The 24,597-nt window shown below is 47.1% G+C and overlaps 1 protein-coding gene across 7 annotated transcripts in view; it reads left to right on the top strand.

Moving 5' to 3' along the window:
* The window catches only part of LRRFIP1 (LRR binding FLII interacting protein 1), a 79,401-nt gene extending 55,546 nt beyond the window's left edge, over positions 1–23,855 (top strand). For 3 of the 7 annotated variants that reach the window (XM_019629321.1, XM_019629329.1, XM_019629355.1), the window contains 11 exons: positions 422–493; positions 2,240–2,410; positions 4,527–4,619; positions 5,409–5,501; positions 6,723–6,815; positions 8,110–8,251; positions 18,009–18,058; positions 19,506–19,623; positions 20,256–20,335; positions 21,538–21,642; positions 23,017–23,855. In XM_019629321.1, the coding sequence (XP_019484866.1) occupies positions 422–493; positions 2,240–2,410; positions 4,527–4,619; positions 5,409–5,501; positions 6,723–6,815; positions 8,110–8,251; positions 18,009–18,058; positions 19,506–19,623; positions 20,256–20,335; positions 21,538–21,642; positions 23,017–23,127 (1,128 nt within the window). In that variant the 3' untranslated portion in view covers positions 23,128–23,855. Of the gene's footprint in view, positions 1–421; positions 494–2,239; positions 2,411–4,526; positions 4,620–5,408; positions 5,502–6,722; positions 6,816–8,109; positions 8,252–10,507; positions 13,410–18,008; positions 18,059–19,505; positions 19,624–20,255; positions 20,336–21,537; positions 21,643–22,941 lie in introns of those variants that run through there. The other 4 variants (XM_019629340.1, XM_019629347.1, XM_019629334.1 and 1 more) reach the window with 3 other exon arrangements.
* The last annotated feature ends 742 nt before the right edge of the window (positions 23,856–24,597 follow it).

Raw genomic sequence — 24,597 nt, forward strand, 5'->3', positions numbered from 1 at the left:
GGCATGCAGGACACAGCATGGTTCGTCTCTGTCTTCAGGACCTTACTGTATCGAGACAGAGTGGGAGCTCAAAGAGCTTGAATGAGCTGAGATACAAGTCGCGTAACTTGTTCTGTTTTCAACTCTTTTGCCTGTTTCGTAAAACTGTGCAAAACTGTATCGTGAGATACACCTAAATTTTATAAAATTGTGGGAAATTTTCATATGAGAAACGCCTACATTTTAATCTTTGCCGTGTGGACATTTCCTTTCTTTTCCTTTAATCCTTAAGAAAATAGGAAGAAACTCGCTGCTCGGACTGCCACCCCCCCCCCCCAAGGGAAGTTGCCCAGGAGTCAGAAGGCTTAGAGACTCGCCTCTGTCCTTGTGGTCTTGTCACTTTTCCCCCTGACCTCACGTGCCTTTTTTGCCATTTCCCCAGGAACTTAATGAGATAAAGGACCAGATTCAGGATGTAGAAGGCAGATACATGCAGGGTCTGAAAGAGATGAAGGTACCAGTGTGCAGAAGTGTGGGCTCACGTACTAACCCGACTTATCCTAGCACAACCCCAGGGAAGACACGCAAACCACGTGCTTACTCTAAAGGGGCCCCAGACGGTCCGAGGACTGCGGGTGGCAGGGGTGCTGGCTAGCATGGTGTGTGCATGCTTCGTTTCCCCGGCGCAGCTTTTGGGCCAAGACCAAACTCTGCACCTCCTCAGTGGAAGCTGCTAACACATTTCCTGATGCACGTCCCGTCCTCACCCTCCCTCCCCCGGCTGCAAACCAGTTCCTCTGTCCCTCACAGGAATGCGCCATACACTTGAGGAACGGTTTTTGGATTTCTTCGCTTTCCGTAGTGGTTACACACACCCAATGCTTCACTGCGTTTGCTTCTCAAAGTAGCTGATGTCTACCAATAGCACAGCCCTCATTGCCGTGCTTCGGAAACATCCGAATTATTTGCATACTGTAACATACGGTGTCTGTGCATCGTCTCGGATTTATTTGAATAAATACACACCACTCATAAGATGTGGAATTACTGCGTTGTGCCAGCTAGGAAATTTAGTTGCCTTATTCCTTGAAGGTAAGGTGAATAGTGAGGGGCTGCGTCCCCTGTCTTCACTGGGCAGCTTATGGCCGACCATGGATCTAGCAGTAGACGGCAAGCCTGTTGCTTCCTTTCCAGCTGCCCAGCGTCCCTGAAACATCCTGTGACTTCAGTATCACAGGGGCACCCAACAGAGGAGGTGACAAATCACAGGACTTGATTGATCACTTTCATATTTATCACTTCTTTTGAAAACACAGGGAAATTATGACTCTGGCTTTCAAGTCATATGAAAAGGGAGCCAGTGCAGCAGCCCAGGAATCACTGGCCCCCCCTAAATCGCTGCCCTGGTTTGTAAGTGCAGGTGAGACCAGCACTGGTCTATGAAGCCTCCTGGTAGCACCCGAGACGCCTGACCAAGCAGCGCCCACCCTCTTTAGCTGTGGGTGGTTGATACCTGGGGACGCTGCGCTCTTTTCTGGAATGCCTCCCCCCGATCTGTTTGGGGATCTAGACGCTGCTATGTTCCCTCTGTTCCTGACCTGCAAGGGTGGGAGCCACGTGAGGGCCGTGCGTATCTTGCAAGCCTCTGTCTTTCCCTGGGCTGCCCTTTCAAAGGAACGACCTTCGTCTTTTCACCCAGTGAGGCCTGCGTACCATGTTTACTTTCCCTATGGGTTGAAAATCTGAAATGCCACTTAATCCTTTCCTGGTTCCTACGCTCGGGCAGGGGTCATCGGCAGCTTGTGGCAGGGTTTGGTACTCCCAGTGGTCACGTGCTGGCTCCGTCCCCAGTTCTGGTCACGTATCTTGAGTGATGACGTCAGAAACCTGTTGAACAGCCCAGCCCACTGCAGCCGGCTACTGAATCATGGAGTCAGGACTCTGCTCTGTGACCAGAACCCTTTCCATCCAGGTGTCTCCCTTGTCCTCGTGACTCCGTAAACTGTTTTCGTCCCTAGACGCAGCTAATAACTAATTTTCTGAGGGATGAGAATTTGATCAGATTGAAAAGGACTGGGGTGGGGGTGGGGGGGCATCATGTGCGTTGAAACTGCCAGGTGTTTCCTATTTTGATTCATTGGCTCTCAGAAACCAAGTCTGAATTTAAGGCTGAGGTTTTTTTTTGTTTTTAAGAATGTGGAGCTAACCTTTGTTTTCATTTTCTTACTACAATTTCAAAACTATGACCTGGTTTCCGCAGGACTCGCTCGCAGAGGTTGAGGAGAAGTACAAGAAGGCCATGGTCTCCAACGCTCAGCTGGACAATGAAAAGACAAACTTCATGTACCAGGTCGACACCCTGAAGGACACGCTGCTGGAGCTTGAAGAACAGCTGGCTGAGTCCAGGAGACAGTACGAGGAGAAAACCAAAGTGAGCGCCAGCTGGCGAAGCGGGCGGAATATACACGTACCTGTAAACGGTTTAGCTAAGAGTGCTAGAAAAGAAATGCATGTAGTACACGTTGGATAGTATGAGGGCTTAATATAGAGTGTATGTTAACAGTGGTAAGATGCACACATATGCTATGTGCAAGAGTGGTAGAATATGTATATAAACATGTATATGGTGTATGTATATACGGTGAGTGTGTGTTTTCGGATTCCATAAAGATGGAGCTTTGTGTTTTCCTGTGTGTGTGTGTGTGTGTGTGTGTGTGTGTTTAAACAGTGATTCTCCATTTGTCCAGGAAGCCCAAATATCTGAAAAGAAGCATATCGTGCTTTTTGCTGAAGAACTTTAAATATTGATACGCAAATTTGTAAACATGTAAACTAGAGGCGATTTTACTAGGACATCTGTGTTTTGCATGTAAGGTAAAATCATAACCATGAAAAAACCATGCCTACGGAAGAACCAATGTGCTTGAATCAGGCATGATTGCGCTTTTCAGGGTTTTCCTATTAGTATACGTTTCCTGGTTTTGATTTTGTTATCTCTTAACGCCATAGAAAAATAGTCAATTGCCAATATCAGAGATTTTAAGAAAGTTATGTTCATTTATTTTCTGCCGATGGGGGAAAAGCACAATTAATCCATTTAAGAATCAAATACTTTCCGTAAGCTCAGAAGAGGATAGAGTTTTGGGGGGGCTTTCATTAAGAAGCACTGGAATGAATTGTTGATATCAGCGTAAAGCATGAGCACAGGTTCAGATGAATGAAAGCAGACCCGTCTGATAAAGGCTGGGCTTAGATATTCTCTGCGACATACAGAGCAAGGAATACTTGATTTTCGTATTTTGGGGAATTACTTGGTTTATCAAACCCTAGACTATTGTCCAATTTTTCAGAGTTGATGAGATAAACAGAAAATTTAATTCGTATCATTATCTTTAAAAAAAAAAAAAAAAGCTATGTGCTCTAAATCCCAAGAGTTAAAATCAGGTCCTGGAACCAGCTCTGAGGCCTCCTCCCTGATGGCTGTAGAATTAAATTAGAAGCTGAAGGGGAATTCCATCCAGGACGTTCCTGACAGCTGAACTTGGAAAGAAAGGAGGAGCTTTCCATGAAACCGACTTCATGCGGGAGCAGAGGGGCAGAGAGCGTGCTCTGAGGCTCAGCGGGGCGGGAGGGGACTATCACACACTCCAGATGCTCCTAGTATGTCCTCGTGGAGGCATCAGCAAGTAGACCAGGGACCCCCAGATCTAGTTCCAGAGAAGGTGGGTGATCCTGGAAAGTTGCCCCAAGCTGGAGACCACAGGCCAAGCAAAACCCAACAGGAAGGGCCTTGTCACAGCTAGGAGAGGACCAGGCTTCAGAGAGTGGGCAAGCAGAAGCTAAGGTCAAATTCCTTCTCAAGTCACCCAGCTCACGGATCCAGGGAGGTGAACCCTGCTGTCCCCTAAGCTGCCGGCAGTTAGTTGGGTACCAAACCATCGTTAGGGACTGTGCTGCTGTGACTGAGCCAAGCAGGATATCAGAAAGGCCGTGTTGCCCGGTCTCTGAGATATCAGAAAGGCCGTGTTGCCCGGTCTCTGAGCAGGGTCTCAGAGAGAGGAGGGGCCGTGGGGGGCACTGGGTGCTGCCAAGCACTTTGCTTCCTCACTTTTTCTGTTTTGCTCCTGGAGCACAGAGTGGGCTCCCCACTGTTAATGTGATGAGCTTGCCAAACAGACGTATTTACCCCCCATTTTATCCCAAAGAGTACTCTTTGTCATATTTCAGAATAGGGGGTAATTTTATTATAAGTCCTTTGCAAAGCTGCCTCCTCGGGCCTTCAACACCTTCCTGGGGCATCACTTACCGAGCGCACCAGGGAAGCTCTGTCACTTCCGTCAGCTCCTCCGTTCATTTTGCCGTAAATCACTGGGGCATCTTCTAGAAAGTCCAGAGAAATGGTTCATGTTGTTACAAAGGCCTTAAAAATTGCGATGACGTGGTGACGGGTTACTTGTTGCACGGCAAATGTAAATCACGGCAATTGGAACTAGAGTGACGAAAGCCGCGCTCCCACTGCAACGTGACTGGTTCTCCCTCCCTCCTAGGAGTTTGAAAGGGAAAAGCATGCCCACAGCCTCCTGCAGTTCCAGTTTGCTGAAGTGAAAGCGGCCCTGAGGCAGAGAGAGGAAATGCTCGAGGTAGGTGACTTCCCCGCTTTCTCTTTCTTTTGTTAATTTGCATTTTGTTGGTTCATTACTCACGATACTGGCCTACTTGAAAATGGAGGGCTTAGGCTACCCCTCCACGCCCTGCTTAAGGAGTCCAGTTTCTTTCATTGGTGAAGAGTCTCATTCTTTGGTGGTTTTGTTTGCTTCTGGAGATTTGGCCTTATGTTTCACAGGGTCCTTATAAAAGGGAGTCAGAAAAGTCAGAGGCAGAGCTAGGGGGTGTGACAATGATGGAAGCAGAGGTCGGAGCCACCATGAGCCAAGGACTGTGGGTGCCTCTAGAAGCTAAAAGGGGGGAAGAAATGCGTTGTCCCCTGGAGCCTCTGGAAAAGAACTCAGGCCTGCCCACACCTTGATCTCAGCCCATAAGACTCGTTTTGGACTTCTGAGCTCCAGAACTGTAGGCAAATATATTCATGTTGTTTTAAGCCACTGAATTTATGGTAGCTTGTTAAAGCAGCAATAGGAAACGCATACAGGGTTGATTTTTAACTTTTTAACTCGATCAGAACTTCAGTGCCTCTAAGTAAGAATTTCACCCAGGCGGGTTTTCTTCCTATACTTCTTGGAGCTGGGGAGAAGGACCCAGAAAAAGTATGGGGATGCTGAGAATGAACTCGATTAGTGACAGAGAATGTGCTGGCACCTCCACAAGTGTGTGTTGGCCATTGATTGTCAGGGTTCTCGGAAGGTCTAGCTGGGGTTTCCTTCCTGTCTAACTCTTTATCTGCTTTCTTCCTATCTGTTCCTATTCTTCAGGAAATCCGACAGCTACAGCAGAAACAGGCGAGTTATATCAGGGAGATTTCTGATCTTCAGGAAACAATAGAGTGGAAAGAGAAAAAGATAGGGGTAGGACTCTCAAATCTCGGGAAAGTCATGGGCAGTCTGCTTAGCAAATGCTGCGTTCGGAGCCTTGATTTGCAGAAGTGCCTGTATGAGTGTGCGTGCCACCCCACGCATGACGTGCAGGAAGTATGCAGCAAACACGCTCACTCACCCAAGTTCACGCTAAGTCGGAATTGGAAGTTGGCTTCTGCTGGAAACACTGATTTGTCAGCATTCACCAGGCTGCTTGTCCTGGGGTGGGGGGGGCGGGCAGTGGCAGACCGAGACCCCAGAGTGAGGGAGACACTCCGGCAGGGTGACCATGTGGAGGCCCAGACCTCTTGGAATTCCCTGCCCGGTGTCACCTGGGCTTTATCTCAAAGGGATTGGAGGAAGCTGCCCGGTGGCTTGTGCTGTGCCCCACTGAACCCCACCTTGAAATCGCCCCAGGGAGGCCTCACACCCTCTCTCTCCACAAGAAAAAAAGAGGCAGCCCCCCTGCATCGGGGAGTGATGAGTAGGAAGAAAGGAACCCACTTCAAGTAACTGCTATGCGCCACAGTGGCAATGGCTTCCAAAACATAGTGACCTATGCCATGTAGCTCTGATGGAGGTCCCCAGAGGCCCTCAGGCTCATCCGTGCTTTGACATCGTGAAGCTGCCCTGGTCGTCACTCTGATGTGCTCGCCCACACTTAGAATTGGGTGTACATGGGCGCGTGTGCACATGGGCGCATGTGCACGCATAGGCACATGTGCACGTATGTGCACGTATGTGCATGCATGGGCGAGTGTGCACGCATGGGCACGTGTAGTGTTTGCTGTAACACCACTCTGTGTTTGTCTGTGACCACAAATGCCAAGAATTGACATAGCAAAATAGTCTACATTGCTCGGATAGTTGCCCCTGGGGGTTCCCCAGCATTCCTTCATATTCTTTATTTACTCTCATTTAAATGGGCACATGGCTCCTGTTAATTCTCTAAGGAGGCTGTGAAACTGCTAGAATCATGCAAATGAAATAGCTCCGTACCTTGGGTTGTTCTTGTCTTTCAAGGAGCATTTCTGGGCTGGCATGAAGTCCGTGAAGAGCTTTTCACTTGGTTTTGTTTATATCTTTAAGCATATTGTGTCTAATGCTTTGCTGGTCCGCGTTTTACGTAGTAGACGCCTCCTCCCCGCTCTGCTTCTGAGGTCCTCTGCTTACCTGTGCGAACCTTCTCTCTTTGCTCTGCTACTCACTCAGGCATTAGAGAGGCAGAAAGAGTTCTTTGATTCCATCAGGAGTGAACGAGATGATCTTAGAGAAGAAGTAGTCATGCTGAAAGAGGAGATAAAGGTATGAAGCCAAAGAACGGATAAACAAACAAACAAACAAACCATCCTGGTGACAGCAGCAAATTCTGGGATTCTCAAGAATGAATGTGTGTGTGGACTGGCGTGTGTGTCACTGATTTTAGTTGTGATCATAAATTCAAATCTTCGGTTAACTGACACCGAAGAAGAAACGTGTAAAGTAAACCCAGGTTCCATGGAGTCAGCCCGTGGCCTTTCGATGTTCAACAGGCACCTCTCTGAGTTCGAAAGCAAGTCCGATTTCCAAAAATGTTTTGATCCACTGTCTAAAGTGTTTCTCAGGCCATTACTCAAAGTTAGAGAGTGTTTTTGTTTCTTATGTAGTAAAGGCTCAAGTTTAAGGACTTCTCTAGCTGAACAGTGGTATGGGTGAGGAGCACACTGTTTAGACTTTGTGGGAAAGCCCCGTGTCCTGTCTGGGCCGTGTCAAGGTCTTCGGCTGCTGGCTGGACACCGAGTAAAGGACAAAAACCAGTGGGCAGGAGTGCGGGCCAGAGCTCTGGGTGGGCAGATTCCTGGATAGTCAGCGGACACATATCAGCGTCAGCCGCTTACATCCAGCGGCCAAGGCCAGAACCGGGAGCCAGAGGGAACGGGCTTAGAGCTCAGCTTCCTGACAGCGCCACCTTCAGGGCGGAGAGTGCAGTGTTGGGGGCTGTTCCAAGCACAAGAGGAGGAGCTGTGAGCAGCAGGGGGCAGTGAGCCACGCGTCCGTGGTAAGCGGGGACCCTGGAGTTGTGCACTGCAGCTGTTTAAAGTTTGTCACTATGGAGTGGGCATGAGTTATATTTCTTTTCAATATAGCAAACATTCTAGCCACTTCTTAAGCCCTGCCTTAACATAAAGTCTCGTTCATTCCACACGGAATACATACGCCTTTCTTTATGTCTGTGTCTCTTTTTAAAGAAGGCAACCAGGGTTATAAAAGGCAAGGTCACTTTACAGTTAGTTGCCTGATGCTCTACTCTGTGGCAGCCTCAGGCCACCACCTCCAGGTACAAAGGGTACCTGTTGAAAGTGCCTGGTCACCAACACATTGGGACATGGATGGGGACACCTAGGACGGAAGCAGCCCTTGCTGGAGACGTCCCCTGTGTGTGTGTGTGGCTGTGTGTGTTGATAGCATATTCACGAGGGTGGCGCCTAACTCTTCTTGACTCTGTAGAACTTTCCTCTACTCCAGGAGAGGAAGTTTCTTTTTAAATTATTATTAATAAAATAGACTTTAACCTAATATCACTCAGCGAGTATTACAATGAGCCTGTTTTTGTTGCCAGAAACATGGAATAATTCTAAATTCAGAAATAGCTACCAATGGAGAGACTCCAGACACTCTAAATAATGTTGGATACCAAGGTCCCACCAAGATGACGAAAGAAGAGCTGAATGCCCTCAAGGCGACCGGGGATGGGACCCTAGGTAAGTCCTTGTTTCCCTTTGGATCCTGTCATCTTCCAACCAGCACTGATTCACCCTCCATGCATTATTAAAACTAGAGTAATCATCACTGATCGATTAACAGTCACACGGCATGCCATTTGTCCTGTCACCTCATGAGCGTTTCCTTGCCAAACGATGCGATCACCCACGTGTGTTGTCTGGCGTGCATCTCTGCTCAGTGCTCCCACACATGGCTGAAGGGTACTTTTCTCATGCTTCTCAAAGCTACCGAGTGAGACTGTGAATGCAAGGAAAATAGCCTCAAAGCTAAGTGACAATTTTGACAGCACTATCTGGTTTTCCTCGGATCTGTGCCAAGTATGGCTTTTTAACTTATCCTGTTACAGAATTGTCAAAAACTCAGAGTAGCAGAGGCTGGAGAGTAAGTTACTTTATCATGTTTGCAAAGCAGCAGTGCACGTCCCACACACCAGGAAGCGTTCTGAGGGTATGAGGTGCCTGTGGGCAGCAGGTTGAGGCTGTGACAGGACGTCTTGGTTGCCATTCTCAAGGTACCACTTGAGATGGGCAGACAGCGCTGGGTAGCGAGTGTGGTCAGTGTGAAGGGTGTCCCTGACCAGCAAGAGTGAATATGTCTGCCCCTTTGTCAGAGGTGACATTCCTTTGTAAGTCACATTTTTTGCTACTGAAAGAATATAAATTGTAGTAGATTGTAGGAATATTTTATACAATTCGCAAATATCTGCAAAGATTTACTGATGACCATTTGACATATTATTTGCTCTGGGATAAACCTTTAAAATCTGGTGTGCAGCCCGAAGAAGTTGCAGCCGCATAGGAGGCCACCCTGGTCACTGGTCACCAGTGTGTCCCAGCTTTTACAGTGAGGCCAGAGTAAGGTCGGGCCGTCACTTTCATTTCCACCTGGAAACTTCCATCTTCTTTTTATTTCTGGAAGCTGTGGGCCCAGCCTCTGAGGACTTGTTTCCCAGGGGGTATCTCAGCCTCTTTATGACCATTGAAAGAATACAGCTCTTTCAATTGTGTAAAAGTTGCTGAAAGAAGATAACTTGATTAATTTCTATCACGCCTTTATATTAGCTACCGAAGCAGCTGGGAATTCTACCGTGCTGCTCTTGTTCAAGTACACATTTTGTAAATCTTTGATAACCGTTGTGAAACAAACACTTAAAGAACCAGAAATGTCAGTTTTGTATGTGGTCTCCCAGTGGGTTTTGATAGCATACCACTATCAGTAAAGAACTGTGGGAACTTCCCAGTATATGTGTTTATTTTTAATTTATATGTGTATAATATTTCATTAATATAAAACATACATGATAAAACACACACTAATAGAAATGTTTAAAGGTGTGACAAAATAAGCTCTAAGTTGAAGCCCTCCTTACTTTCCCCGTATCCCCCGGGGTAAGTGAACCCACCGTGGAGACCACTGGGCTAGAACGTTACCAAGCACTGACTTTCAGTAGCTTGGCATCTTATATTCTGGGGTTTTGTTTGCTTGAAGAATCTAAAATACAGCTTCATTCCAAAACAGCGACACGCTCTTTATCATAATTCTTTAATTGATAAATCATTAATTGATTAAGTGGCCATCCTGATTTTAAGCGTTTGCCTCCTGCTGGGACTCCCCTTCGGGAATGGAGTGAAGTTATTTAGGGCCTGGGCTGCTTTCTCAGTAGATACTGAGGTGGACGGTGGATTTCTTTTGACCTCAAGTGAGTTGTGGCAAAAGTGTCTTCCTTGAGCTTGACCTTGAGGCTGAGTTTCTTAAGATGAGCTGAATGATCCTTTCAAAAATAATGTGAAAGCTGCTTTGGGGGCTGTGTGAGACGCAGTACAGTGTTACCGCTGAAAACATATGGGTTGTCGAGACATGCGTTGGAAGTGACAATGGGCACGCGGACCTTAAGTCCTTCTTAAATTTATCATTTTGGATTGTTTGGCTGCCTGATCCAGTGCTCTTTCTATGTGTTAAAACTTAACTTCACCTTGAGAATCAGTTCACCCAAGATGGCAGCAGTAGCCACTTGCCTTCGAGGTAGTGGCCGTGGTCTTGGCTGGTGGAACACTTGCCGATGCAATGGCTGCTTTGCGGCACAGAGCTGGCCAGCGCTTGTTCCGGGGGACTCTTTGATGACTCTGTCTCTCGAGGAATGGGGCCTGGTGGGAATGAGAACTTGTATTTACGTTATGTATATTAAGTGGTCACTGCATCATGGGGTCCCTTCACTTTTCTCAATGGTCTTTTAGGAAGAGCCAAGGAAGTGGAGGTGAAAAATGAAATTGTGGAGAATGTGGGGAAAAGAGAAATCTTACAGAATACTGAGCAAGAACAGCACAAAGCGGACCCAGTAAAGGATTGTGTGGACACAGAGGTGTTCCATCCTGGTGACAATGGTGAGGACCAGAAAACCTCTGAAGACAGTGCCCCGTCTCTAGGAACTTTAGCAAATGCTACCAATGGGGAGCAGATTCAAAGCCACATTCTAGCCAGCACGTCCTTCATTGAATATACAGAGCAGGTTGGGTCAAATGAGGTCATAAGCACCCCAGGTGGGGCTTCGCTTGAGCAACCCAAACCTTTGGGTGAATCAGGTAGTGAGATCCCTGGTCCTGGGATTGGGCAGGGCACTTGTAATGCCTTGGAGTTCAAAAACCAAGATGGAAAATCTGCAAAAGAACCAGAACAAGAAAAACAAGATTTTAAAACCAATTTGGGAGAGGTTAGCACACAACCAGATGAGAAATCTGCTCCTTTGCTATTATCTGAAGTCGAGAGGGTGGGTAGCACAGACGCTGGGGAGCCAAGTGGGAACCCCTCACAGGGCATGGTGGAGGCAGAGCTAACTGGATTGGGGGAGCAAGTGGGCACAGAGGCCCCAAGTCCTCCAAGGCATAACAGGGACACAGAGAGTCGTGATGAAAGATGTACGGCAGGTGTTGCCAGAGAGTTGGACCCAAGCCCAGGGCGTGGTTCAGAGAAGGAGTTCGCCAACCAGGAAGCGGCTGAGCCTGGGGAAGCCCCAGTTCAGAGCACAGGAGTCGGTGGGGAGAACACCAAAGACGAGGGTGCAGGAAGAGGATTAAGGGGTGACAAACCAATCCGGACAGAAGTCCAAACCACTCCCTCTTGCCCAGCAGCCAAGAGCAGCGCTCAGGAGGCAAAAGGTCCAAGTGGAGTAGATGCCCAGGCTGAACCCCTAGGTAGGAAAGAACACAGTGAAGAAAAGAAAAACCGACAGGGAGAAGCACCGGATTCTCCACACAAGAAGACAAAAAGCAAGAAAAAGAAAAACAAGAAGAAGAAGTCAGCGGCACCTGTGGAGACCCCTACGGATGTTGAAAAAGAGTTAACATTTCAGAACCAAGGCGAGGAGGAGCAGGTAAAATCGACGGACAGCAAGTCAGGTGCAGAAACCCAGCACACGGCACCTAAAGCTCCAAAGCAGAACGTTGTAGCAGGAAGCAGTGAAAACATCAATTGTCCAGGGAGTCCTAAAATTGAGTTAGATGGCAGACTTGACCGAGAAGACAACCACGTCACCACTGAGGCAGGGACAGTCCTAGCCGAGGGAGAACCGTTGCCTTTGGAAGGCACTGCGGTTCAAGCAGCAGGCACCGGTGCCGGTGGTGACAGAGTAGACGAGGGTGTTAGAAAAGGGGGTGCTGCAGAAGAGGGTGCCACTCCAGGCAGCCCCCCAGAGCCAGGGGCTGAGGAGGTGTCTCACGGGGCCCTGCTAGGAAACGGAAGGCCCTCAATGGACGTCGATAGTATTAGTCTAGACAGTGATGACTTGGCACCAGCAGGTGAGTTGGGAGACTTCAATTCCTAGAGCAGAGAAGAGACAAGAGGCAGAGATGGGAAGGGTAAGAGCAAAGAAGACTGCTCCTTGTCGTGAGCTGAGGCTCGTCAGGCAGAGTTAGAGGGGCTGGGCCTGCACAGTGAATCCCGCAGTGAGACTCGGCTATCTGGGCTGCTGAGATGTCTGAAACACCCTGGATCGATCGATACAGCCGCACCGTAGGACAATCACTCACCACATCACCTCCTGCTTTTAAGTTACAGACTGCTACTTGTAGCTTTATATTAAGGTTATCACCCAACTTAGAAAGACACATTTGTTATCAGTGTAAATTCTAACTGAGAGCATCCCAGCCGTATCAAAGAGTAATGGACACTGTTTCTATTCCTGCTTCAAATCAAACATATTTAATATTTTTCTTAGGCTGATACGAATATGGATATTCTTGACCAAGTATATCAGTGTCTCACTGAAATGACCAAATAGCATTCTGAGATTTCCACATTATAGGTATCATTGATATTTAAAATAATGTCTCATTCAAATAGCTGTACTTTTTTAAAAAATTGATTTTGATATGGACATTATAACCTGCATGGTATCTTGTTTGAAAAGGAGACCAACAGCCAAACTGAGTGATGAGATTTGCACCTTAGGACCATATAATTCATCCTGTCTGGGACACCACACCTCTTAAAGCACCAGGAGAGCTCACACCCTTTATCTCATACAAGCTTTTATCTCAGCCAACACTTTGATTCCTGCATTTATTTTGTAGGAGATTTGACTTCATGCTGATGAGGTACCAAAGTGATTTTATACAAAGATTTTTTTTTTTTTCTGGAAGAGACGTATGTTGAAATTGCGTTTCCTGGGCAGTATTTGGGTGGGGAGGATCATTTCTAACATTTAACTTTTAACCTTAAAATTACTTCTCTTTGTCTAATCATGAGTCAAAAGAACAACACAAAAGGATACTGTTTAGCCTCTCACAGGATATCTTAAATAGTTGAATCGCTTTTGGTATTTTGGCGTAAACATTTTCATCTGTTGTTTCTCAGTATATTCCTATTGGAAAATTCCCGTTCTGATCTTCCTGACCAATATATGTATTTTCTATATAAAGAGGCATTTGAGAAAAACAATTGTAAAGTTAAATGAAAAGAGAATTGTAAAATATGAAAGTCACAAGGGGCGTGCCTTCTGAATGCTGTCAACACTTCCTGAGATTACATGAATTCAATTTACTGTTACAAGACGTAACTGAGTGCAAACGAGACCAAAACCTCAATGAAATGTGGGGCAAACGTGTTACCATGCAGTTGAAATAAACACATTTTCTAATTTTACAAGCCTGTGATTCCACTCTTTGGGCGATTTGAATTCTGATGGTGGCTACTGGTGTGTGTAATGTCACCCTGAAAGTAGTATCTTACTTCCGAGTCCCTGACCCCTGTCGGGGTTCTGTGAGGGACTCACGCCTAAAGCCCTTTGTCAAAGCTGCCCGAACTTCTCTCCTGACATCTGGACCGAGACTGGCATGAGGCCGTCCTGGCAGGGTTGCAGAGGCCTCTGCCACAGCATGTCCTGTGATCTGCAGTTCTGAGGAGGGGCCCCACTTGAGAGACACCCCCATCCCATCGCTCTGCTTACACGTGCCAGGACTTAGAATGTTTGGGTGATGAAAACGGCAAATCAACATTGACTGTTTCTGCATAAGTGCCCTAAGGTGGAGGATAACGGGACCGACAGATCCTGCCCACCTGGGCCACGTAAATGGAAAAACGTTGGGCTTGCTAGAGGGTCGAGTCCAAGGACTGCAAAGGGGTTTGTAGGGTTTTAGCTCAGGCAAAGCTACATTCACGCTGCAGTGCACGCTGGGAAACAGCCCTCGTCCTTCCTTTTAAAGGCCTCTGGGGCCAAATGCACTAAGTGGTGAGGTCAGCAAACCATTTTAAGGCCTTTCCTTTCTTTCCCATGTTACTCAACAGCACACTGAAGCCCATAAGGATACGCTCCCCATCCCTCCAGCCAGCCAGCCAGCAGTCTCACTTATTCACTCATTGTATTTCATTAATAAACGTTTTTCATCACTTCGTAAATGGGAGGCACTGTGCCAGTGAGCAGTCAGATAGCCCCCAGCTCCTAGGGGGAAGGGACAGCTCCGAAGTAGGAAGTGAGCAGAGAAGGAGAAGGGATTCCGAACAGCCGAGTCGTTGCTGGATGATCTAAAAGCCTTCATTGGAACAGAGATGACATTGAAGCCCAGCACAGTGATGGAGGTTCGCACTGAAGGCCTTTCCGTTATCAAGAAATGGTTACTGTAGGTGTATTAAGTGTAGGAAGGCGTGGAGGTACAGGAGGCAGTCTGGAAAGATTTCAGTGTCAAAAGACTCCGACTGAGAATAGACTCCAAAGGTTACCTGTCGAGCACAGGCCCAGAGGCGCCCAGACCGCTAAGGTGTCACCGTAGCACAGAGCAGAGGAAAACGCTGGTCTCTGATACTATCAGCCGAAAGGCTGGGGTATTCCTCAGCCCCAAACCAGGACGTGGCTACCACATTGTAGAAAGTGAATCTTCCTTCGTATGATACGTATGATTGCACATCACTAGGAGTGTGTGTAGAGAATAGAGGAGGGCCACTGAGATTTTGAATTCTGGCTTGTTATTTTAGGATATACAAGGTTGGGAAGCAGTAGAGGTTTTAAAGGCGTTTTTAGGAATGAGATATGGACTACTTTTCTATAATGTTTAGTATTTCCAGGTGACAGAAAGCCTGGTGACCTGGGCATTTTCTTTCCACTGTTACCAGGACCCTCCCAGAACGCTCCTTCGGGGGGTTTAGACAGTTTGGGGTTCCTGTTTTCTGCCGATAGACTCCTGTCCTAGGAGACCAACTGCCTTGTACCGCATGCCACCAGGACCAGCAAAACAAGGGAATACCACGGTCAGATTCCGTCCAAACGTCCAGGCTCCGGAAGGAGAGAAAGGGGTGTTGTGTGTGTGTTACGTTCAGCGTGCGTGCTTGTGCCGCGTGATGGTCATGTGTAGGGAGAACTTTGCAGGAGAAAAGCCCTTCCGCCCCACCCACTGCCCCTCTTACATCAGAGACTTACAGATTTTTCTAGACATGAGTGGCTTCAGCTGTTGAGCTGAACTGAAGCCAGCGGGGCTGACGTAGACAGTTCCCATCTGTACAGACCTCTTGGGCCCTGTAAACAGGAGAAAAGAGAATCGTCCTTAGCATCCTGCCTGTTTTGCCTTTTACGGGAAAGAGGTGCTGTCCTGGCATGGGAGGCTGGCCCCAGGGAAGAGGAACACTGACCATATGAACAATAAGCAGACCAAGGCAAGGCGAGGAAAGAGTGGAGAGAAAACCACACTTAGTGGGTTTCCTGGGAGACCTCAGTTCCCCTCATTAGCTTTGCAACACAGCAGGAGGTGGCTCCCCACTGCGCTGGCGAGAGGCTGCCTCAGGCTCATGATGGCTGAAATTGGCCCGGAGAATGAAAATGGTTCTCCTGATAGTACATTATTATCAGCCAGCTACGTGTCCTCACTGTGCCTCATGTTGGGCTCTGAAAATGGGGTTAGCACCTGCATTTTTTGTGGAGAGGACCACACCCCAGTATAGCACTAAAAAGAGTGAGTGTTTGATGACTGGTTGGTGCTGTGCTTCACCCTGCTCTACCCTGGGCAAGTAAGGTGACAGCAAGAAGCCAAAAGAAAGACAGACCAGAACACACACACAGACTCCCAGTGCTGGTTCCGCTGCCCCAGCGGCTGCTTAGAAGGCCTCCGCTTTCCGTTTCTCACTTCCCAGGTCTCTGAAATGCATACTGGAGAATTTAATATATAAAAACCAGATTTTTAGAAACTGTAATCCTTTACCAATATTACTAAAATGTCGTTAAAAGCCACCTCCTTTTAACTTCCCAGTATAAAAGAAAACCCTAATGTGAGACATTGTGACTTTATATTCTTAGATGCCTTGTTTCCAAACACTGCAGTCACTGTCTTTAAATGGATAGTTTGTGTCTATTTATAAATGAGGTGTTATAAACCAGTGATGAGCAGTGCTGCTCAGTAAATACAGGGTAACAATAGGCTTGCAATACTCATTGTGTTACAATAAGTATATCAGTGATGTAGCATTATTCATGCAACAAATTAGTCTTGATTTTTAAAGCTACAAAAAAAGCAGTACTCATTTTCTTCATATCAAATAAGTTTGCTTATTATTTCCATTATCTTAAAACTGTTTAGTTTTAATCTTCTTCTTGAATTCTGCTTTAAAATTTTTCTTCCTTAAAATTCCCACTTCTCTGTTTTTCATATTTTCACCATGAGACTAAAGGTTAGATTATCCTTATTTTTTATTTTTTTGCTAGCACTGTTATTACATTGTAACATTTATTTTTTTACTCACTATCTAGGGTATTTGAAGTCTTCTAATAGAAAAAAGATAACCAAATTGTACAATACATATATGAGCTTCAAGACTACTTTCTGATATATTGATTTTGTGTATGGGAATATTATATATGATGAAATGAAAAGTGATATTGAGTAAAAGAGTTGGGTTTATAACTACAAAAAAATTTTGTTTCAATGTTGGGTGGGTTTATGGGAAGGAAAGAACGTCAGAAGTGACTTGTATATAAATTTAAATGGAATGCAAAAGGATCATGAATTTGCCTTCTTAACGTTTTCTGGTTTGGTTTATTTTGTTATCATGCCTTCCAAAATAACAACTTAGGGTGTTTAAAAAAAACGACTAGGGAAAGCGTGGAACTTGGATTAGAATGTGGGTACATGATTTTTTAAATGAAAACAAAAGAGTGCTTTTTATAGGAATTATTTCCATTCCACATGGCTCACCAAGAGCTGTGCCCTGTGAGAGCGCCGGCCCCGTGGGAATACGAGCCTCGGGCCAGGCGTCCGGGTCCAGCTCAGAGGTCTGAGTTTAGATCTGGAAAAATAGTGAAGTCGTTAGCAGTGGGGCCCGAGGCTGGGCTGTGAGGCCTTCGGAGAGCTGCTTCATTGTGCTGGGCATCAGGTCCGTCTATAGAAGGACAGAAGGACAGTGTCCACCCGCAGAGCTTCATGGGGTGAAGGAGGCCGATGGTATAAGCTGCCAGAACAGTGCCTGGTGCAGAGCAAAGGCTCAACACCCAGGGGCGTCCCTGTCACCATCTCGTCACCCTGATTTTCCTCTAAACGGGTGTAGTATTTTGCCCAAACCCCTCACCCCTCCAAGGCCTTGGTTCCCCCCGTACCCTGAAGGTTGCGTTCCTCAGTCCCCTTTTAGGGAGGAGTTTAGGGAGATTTCTCAAAGCTTGCGTATCCACATCCTGACGTGCCTGGGGTGGGAGGAATGACAGAAACCTAAACTATTACTACAGTCTCCCTCAAAACAATAAAAGCACTTGACAAGTAGGTTAGCAGACGTGTTGTCAGCAGACTGATTCGCAAACGTACAGTCAACACTGACATGGGTGAGTCTATGAGAGAAGTGAGAGAGAAATGCTTCCGGGAGGCACACTCGGAAGGCCCTGGCTAATGACAGTGCCAGCGGTAATTCCTGGTGATTTCTGGTGTGTTTGTACCTTGCTAATGATGTTAAACCATGAAGCCTTGAGATCTTGTGTTGCAGTGTGGTTTGGCCCTAGCGCTCTTGCATGCTAACCCCAATGAGAAGATTAGCCTGTTTGCATGCAGCTGGACGTGCCCCTGACGACACACGCATGTGTGGGAGGTTGACCCAACTCACCCTCCTGCGGCTGACTTCTCCCCCGTCCTGTGTGTGGCCTCATTCGCTGTGGTACGTGTATAATCCCTTCATCATCAGTTTCACTAACCTGAAGCCTCATCCTTCAGTCTAGCAGTCAGCTGAAAGGTGCCGCCTGCAGACTCACCTAAACCTGTGTCTTTCTGATGTCTTTAGATATTAGGTTGAAAAAGCTTGTCGATGAACGGGAATGCTTACTGGAACAGGTAACAACCTTTTTATTACTCGGCGAGCTCTCCAACGGGCCACCTGAAACCGTGACCCTCCCCGCGCTTCCCTTTGGCTTCGCTAGAACCCCTAACAGGCTTCGTGCCTGAAAACAACTGTCAAGCCAACTGGCTCTCCTAACACTTGTGTCCAGTGGAACGTCTGAAGTCCCGGAGGTTTAGAGGGGCGAGGTCTCAGACTCAAGGCTGTGGGATGGAATTACGTGCACTCGCGTGAATGGCTGCTTAGAATTCATATTTACATACAAGGCCTGGATTACCCATTGAGAGGCCAGGGCATGACTTGAGTCGTTCTAGATACCACTTCTCTTACTCATGGTCCATAAAAGTCCATTTTGTAATCTCACTGATCTGTAGCCCTTTCTGGCAGGGTTTTTTGTTTTTTTTATCGTTGATCAAAGCTATTTTAACCATGATTTACCTTCATCGCCCTCTTTCACCTCGAGCAATACTAAACATCTGTCCTGTTTGGTCTTTTTTGTATGTGGGACAGTTATCAAATCACCCCACCACCCCTTCCTAAGGAAATGTTCTCTCTGCTTTTCCCTCATAAGCCTAATCAAAGGTATCTATCTGCCTTACATTTTTACAACTCCTTTTATTTCTCTCTCAATGATGTGAGCACTAAATATGATAGGAAACATCTCTGGACGTTCCTTTTAAACGTCCAGATCTTTTAAAAAGCTGTATCCATGGCAATTCTGTACTTGTTTCCTTAAAGCAGCATGCACCAATGGCTTGTGTGTGCCTGGGGCTCCGCTCTGCGTGTCTGTGTCAGGCGGGGGTGTGGGGGGACCTTCCACCAAGTCTGCAGAAATTGGAGGTTCACAGGACAAGGGTTGGGAAGCTCCCCGCTACACACCAGAAAATTCTACAGTTGTGGCTGTTAACTGCCAGTCCAACTATACCTGTCTCTCTCATCGAGAGAGGAAAGCTACCTAGAGGCCACCTCCCTGAAGGTGACAAGCCTACAGCTCGAGCGGGTTATGTTGGGGACTCAGTTCCAGTATTTCTGTACCTCGAAGGCTCCAGGTGGCCCTCTGTGGCTCCTTGGTGATAAAAGCCGAGGTTAATAGCACCCTGGATTGCTAACTCTTAGACCAACATTCAACGTTTTTATGTACAATCTCCTCCTGAATTCCAGAGGAATTTCAACCTGAGAAATAACTTTTCACTCAGAATTACAAAATAATTCGTGCCTGATACTGTAAATAGAATTCCATTTTCAACCATTATACTATTATATTCTGAGAAGAGGACTAACTGGCAGAAGTTAACTGATTTGCGTTGGTTCCTTTATTGAAGGGGAGAGACTCCCTATCCCTTTTACTCCGTTCCTCTCATGCTTAATTATGTGAACCCCCGCCCCCCCACCGACTCGTTTACCACAGAGAGATTAATACCCTTTCTCGGTGGGCATTTTCAGGTTAAGAAACTCAAAGGGCAGCTGGAAGACAGACAGAAGAATGGCAAGCTGGATAGCCTGCGCCCTGAAGACAGCGTCTTAGAAAACGGGACAGACGTGCACGTGATGGATCTACAAAGTAAATGCCAAGCCTCGTGTGGGGTGCCTTTGACCGGCACAGTTTCCATTGCACAGGGCAGGAGGAGAAAAATGGTGGTGGCGAGGAATGCCCGGTGTGCCCCCCAGATCCCCCAAAAGCCCTTGAGTACAGAATCCCAAAGATGGTTCTCTATGGGTCAGAGCAGGATGGGCAGGGATGTGTGTGTGTGTGAGCCTAAGACACAGAGCAGGTGCCCCAGATCATGCCCCGAGATGCCACCATGTGACGCGCTGCGGAAAAGCAGTTCGGGAAAGCAGTTCCTGTCTTTTGACCTGCTGAGTGTATGGGAAAATCGGAAGGTATTTTTCAAGGCTAGGAAACTGGAAACTTGAGTCTCTCTCCCCCCTTTCCCCTCCCCCGACATTTTTTTGTCTTCTCCGCTCACAGGTGCTGTCTCTCACCTGGACACTTTCCCAGCCCAGGTTTATGGAGAGAGAGCCCCTCTCCTATCTCAGCTCAGGCGACTGGGGGGGGGGGGGGGGAAACACAGGCCAGGACTTAGATATTTATAAGCCACTCACAAAGTAAGGGCTTGGTTCCCAGTAAGTCTTGTTTTGAACATTTTAAAAGCCCCAGAGCTTAACAGATTTTCCTTCTCTTTCAACCTTCAGGGGATGCCAACAGACAGATCAGCGACCTCAAATTTAAACTTGCAAAGTCTGAGCAAGAGATCACTGCATTAGAACAAAATGTACGTGCACACTTTTAAGCAACAGTAGTCAGCTAAACGGGTGATTAACTGAAGTTTTATTTGCTAGGACTCGTCCTGACAGACTGAGGACAGGAAGAAGCAGAGCTTTTCAGAACCAAAAATGGTCCTCAATTTATGTCCTATGAAGAGAGGACGTAGGGAAAGGAAGGTCATTACTGGGATTTGGGTTGGACAAGCTGTACTGATCCTTTACAAACAGTGCTTACTTGTAGAAAGTAATGTAGCCAGGGACTTGTTAAAATTTGTGGTGTTTTAAAATGATATTTAAAATTAATTTAATTTAAAAAAACACATCTTATGGGGACGTCCTGTTGCCTGGGTTACCGTCCTTGTCTCCCCCAGCCAGGATGGCTTGCTCTGGGTCCTAGATTTGGGGCACGCGTGCCTCTATCATGCAGGGCAAATTTGGGACAAATTGTGTCCTAACCAAAGGGAGAAATAAAAACAGGGACTCTTATCCTCCTGTGGGTACATGTGGCTGGAACTTTCTGGAATCTATTTATTTATTTATTTTAGAGGAGCAAAGACTTTTATTGAAGCAAAAGTACAGCTTTCTTATGAGAGGGGGTACCCGAAACTGGGATGCCCCTTTCTGGAATTTTTAAAGAAACAAAAGCGAGACCAGCACACCCAGCATTGATGGATGGGTTTTATGAAGGATGCCTTGATCTCAGCGGAACGGAAGTCTCCGGCAGGCCGCGGCTGCCCTTTGTCCTCAGGCCCTGGCTGTGGGGTGCCACCCCCAAGCCTCCTTTGGGTCCTCCTGTCTGAGTGCCTCGCCCTACCTGCTTCCCCACCCCACACCCAGGAGAGAGTAGACTGGGGGAGAGGGAGTCCCCGTGGAGCACCGCTCTGCTCAGACTGGCCCATCTTCCGGCAGGATCACCCCGCGAAGGGGAGAGATGGTGGCACGGGTGTCAGCACTGTGGGAACCATTGGGCTAGGGTCAGAGACGAAAGAAGCCCCTAGTAGGGGTCAGTACCGGCTTGCTAAAAAAATAGGAACAAATAGCTCGCCTGGCTAGAGCCGATACAATCGTCAGAAAGCCTAGGTCATGATTCTTTGCATGGTGTCTTCTCCCATTTTATTAAATTACACCCTTTGATCTCAACTATAGTAAAGCAACTGGAGAAAGAAAACAGGCTAATCAGTTTATACACATGGTCGTTTCTTCCTTGTAGGTAATAAGGTTAGAGAGTCAAGTATCACGTTATAAATCGGCTGCTGAAAATGCAGAAAAAATAGAAGATGAACTGAAGGCTGAAAAAAGGAAACTCCAAAGAGAGGTAAATGTTCTAGGCTCTTTCTGGGAAAAGAATGAGTGATGGACGACTAGAGAGGGGAGTTACCGCGGGGAAATGGGCCACTGGCTCAGATGCTGTCCCCACTGGGCCAAAACCCCCCTGGGCCGTGCTGACGTCAGCAATTGTCTTTGATTTACTACAGTTTCACTCTGATGTGTCACTGTGGGTTTATTGTTATCTATCTTGCTTGGGATGTGTTGCATTTCTTGGATCTGTGAAGGGTTTTCTCTAAATCAATTTTGGAACATTCTCAACGATGATCTCTTTAAGTCATTCCTCCCCCTGGTCTGTCCACTTTCACTTGGGGACTCCAGCCAGAGGCCATCAGAACTTCCCGTTGCCACGTCCACGCTGATGCTCTGTGGGTCCCATCTCCCACCTCTCTCTGTGGCATGATGTATGGTATTTGCCTGGATCTTCCAGCTTACCTCCTTGTTTTTCTTTTTAAAGTGTTCGTTCCTGATAGTTTCTGGCTGTATGGTCATGCATGCGCTCTTTCTTAATTGTACCCTGTTTCTTTAAAGATTTCCCGCACAGTGTTGTGTGTTCCGTGTTCCACCTCTGATTCCATAGCTTGTTGCTTCTGCTGAGTCCAGTGGTTTGTCCCTTTGTGTGTTTGGTGTTTTGTGAGCTTGTGCTTGACTTTAATTTGTAGAAATACTATCTGCATGCCTGACTTGGAAAACTTTCCTGCAAAGGGGGCTTGCTTCGGCTTCTGCCTCTGTGTCTGCTGGTCAGGGGCAGGGCAGTGGGGTTTGACCTGTCCCGGGACCCCAAGCACCCTTCTTGAGGGTTTGGGACCGGAAACACCCGCAGGCTCTGTTGCAGTGGTGAGTCCACAACCGCATCGCTGACGTACCCCCACCTTAGGGCACCTGCCTGCTGCCTTCGGTCCAGGCAGCTCCCTGCGGATGTGGCTCTATTCTGACTCCAGGCTCTTCGCCCCGGCCCCCTTGGGCATGAGCCTCTTGCCCTCAGGCATTCCTGCTGTGGCTTCTGGCTGCAGAGCCCTGCTCCTGGCCGCCTGGGGCTGTGGGGCCCCCTCCGTCAGCGGCTCTGGGCTCAGCTCTGGTTTGTGTGTTTGCTTTGCTTCCCCTTTGTGGCCCCAGCAGGATCCCCAGGCCTGCGCCATGTTTGGGGTCTGGTTGTTTTGGAGGAAGGTTACTCATGAGGCCAGACTCCTGTGCCTTTTTTAATTAAGAAATATATGTATTCACACGTGTGTAAGGACGTATGTCTAGGACCTCAGCGGGTCCAGGTGATAACTGTCATTTTCGGTAGGACTGAAACCTTGGCAATCCTGTTACGTTTGGAGAAAAGCCGGTCCCTCAAAGCTGCCTTTCCTCCTTGTTCCAGCTTCGCTCTGCCCTGGACAGAACCGAGGAGCTGGAGGCGAGCAACGGCCACTTAGTGAAGCGTCTGGAAAAAATGAAAGCAAACAGGAGCGCACTGTTGTCCCAGCAGTGAGCGCCAGCTGCACACGGGGTCCTGGCTGGTGGTGGAGAGCATCGTGTCGCAGGCTTTCTAGGCTGCCGTTGGGAGCTGCTCTTCCCCTGCATCTGAGACGACACCCAGTGACCGCCGGGTTCCGCCTGCTTCCTGGCCGTCACCGCGGGCGCCCCCGCAGCCTCCAGATGCCTCTCCTCTGCAGACCCCCCACCCGGGCCGGGTGCCTCCCAGAACCTGCAGCTCATCTGATAAGCACACTGGGCCTCTTAATGCCATTTAAAATGGTCATCGAGTAAAGATGAAAGTGGGACTTGAGTTTTCTTTTCATGTGTCTTGCTGAAAATAAGGGAAAATGTTACAGTGGCGGGACTTCCTTTCATGGCAGAACCTACAATTTGAGCGACTTCAGTAGTATCTCTTAGTCTACGCTTTTCACACACAAAACACTGTGGAACCACAAGCCATTACCAAGCAGAACTCTCTCACTAGAAAACAAGGGGATGGTCCAGAAGTAAAAGTGGCCTTAAGAAGACTCTTTACAGGCAACAACTGAAGCTTTTCTAAGGGATTTTTGCATCCGTTCAATCATAAGAATACTTTTTTCCAGGGAATTAGGCAATAGCTTCCTGAAAAATGACAGCTTTTCATTTGCATTATTTAACCCTTACCTTTGGAATTGAAGTTGTTAACTTCTTTTAAAGAATGTACTGTTAGAAAAATTAAAAATGAGAGATGACAAGACTTCAGCAATCTGGCTTTTATTTCCTCCCATCGAGAAAGAAGATCTTTATTTAACTATTTCGTATGAATTATTCTGTATGTTTGGGGTCTTTTTATTTGTTAAGCGTATCGAGTCAATTCATTTTTTTCCCCTGTTTAAAATAAAGGTAAGTTCACAGCAAATAAGAATAGTGTGCTTATGAGAATCAGCACTCTTAGAATAAAAAGTAAACTAAAGAAGTCACAGACCAAAGCAGAGACAGTTATGACGCCTTCAAGGATGAAAGTAGGGAAAGTTTGGCTACTTGCTGATGTTTAGTTACTCTTTGCATATGCTGTGTTTCAAATAAGTTAAGCCAACTTTTCAGGATATGAGCATGTACAAACCAAGGGAGCGTCATCCAGAGAACTATATGCAGTGTTGACACTTGGAGAATGCTGTGTAGGGGACATGAATCAGGCATATAAAATTAAGAAAATGCCCCCAGTGTAGTGCTTGAGGTCACGAGGCCCGTCCCCTAGCATTGACTATCTGGGATACACATGACTGCGTTTCCTTAGGTAGGAGAGAAGTCCAGCGTCCTTGTGCCAAGGACGTTGTACAGTTCAGGTCTGCTGCTGCTGCTTGAATATCCCGTAGATTAAACCATCCATTCATGTCAGTACCCACAGGATACGCTGCTACATATTCAAAACCACCGTTTTTACGCAGAAACTTACTCTACATTGATCGTGAAAGTGGCACCTCTCTACAGTGATGTGGTTTTT

Source organism: Hipposideros armiger, unplaced genomic scaffold, assembly GCF_001890085.2.
Source record: "Hipposideros armiger isolate ML-2016 unplaced genomic scaffold, ASM189008v1 scaffold_17, whole genome shotgun sequence".
NCBI classification, from domain to species: Eukaryota; Metazoa; Chordata; class Mammalia; order Chiroptera; family Hipposideridae; genus Hipposideros; species Hipposideros armiger.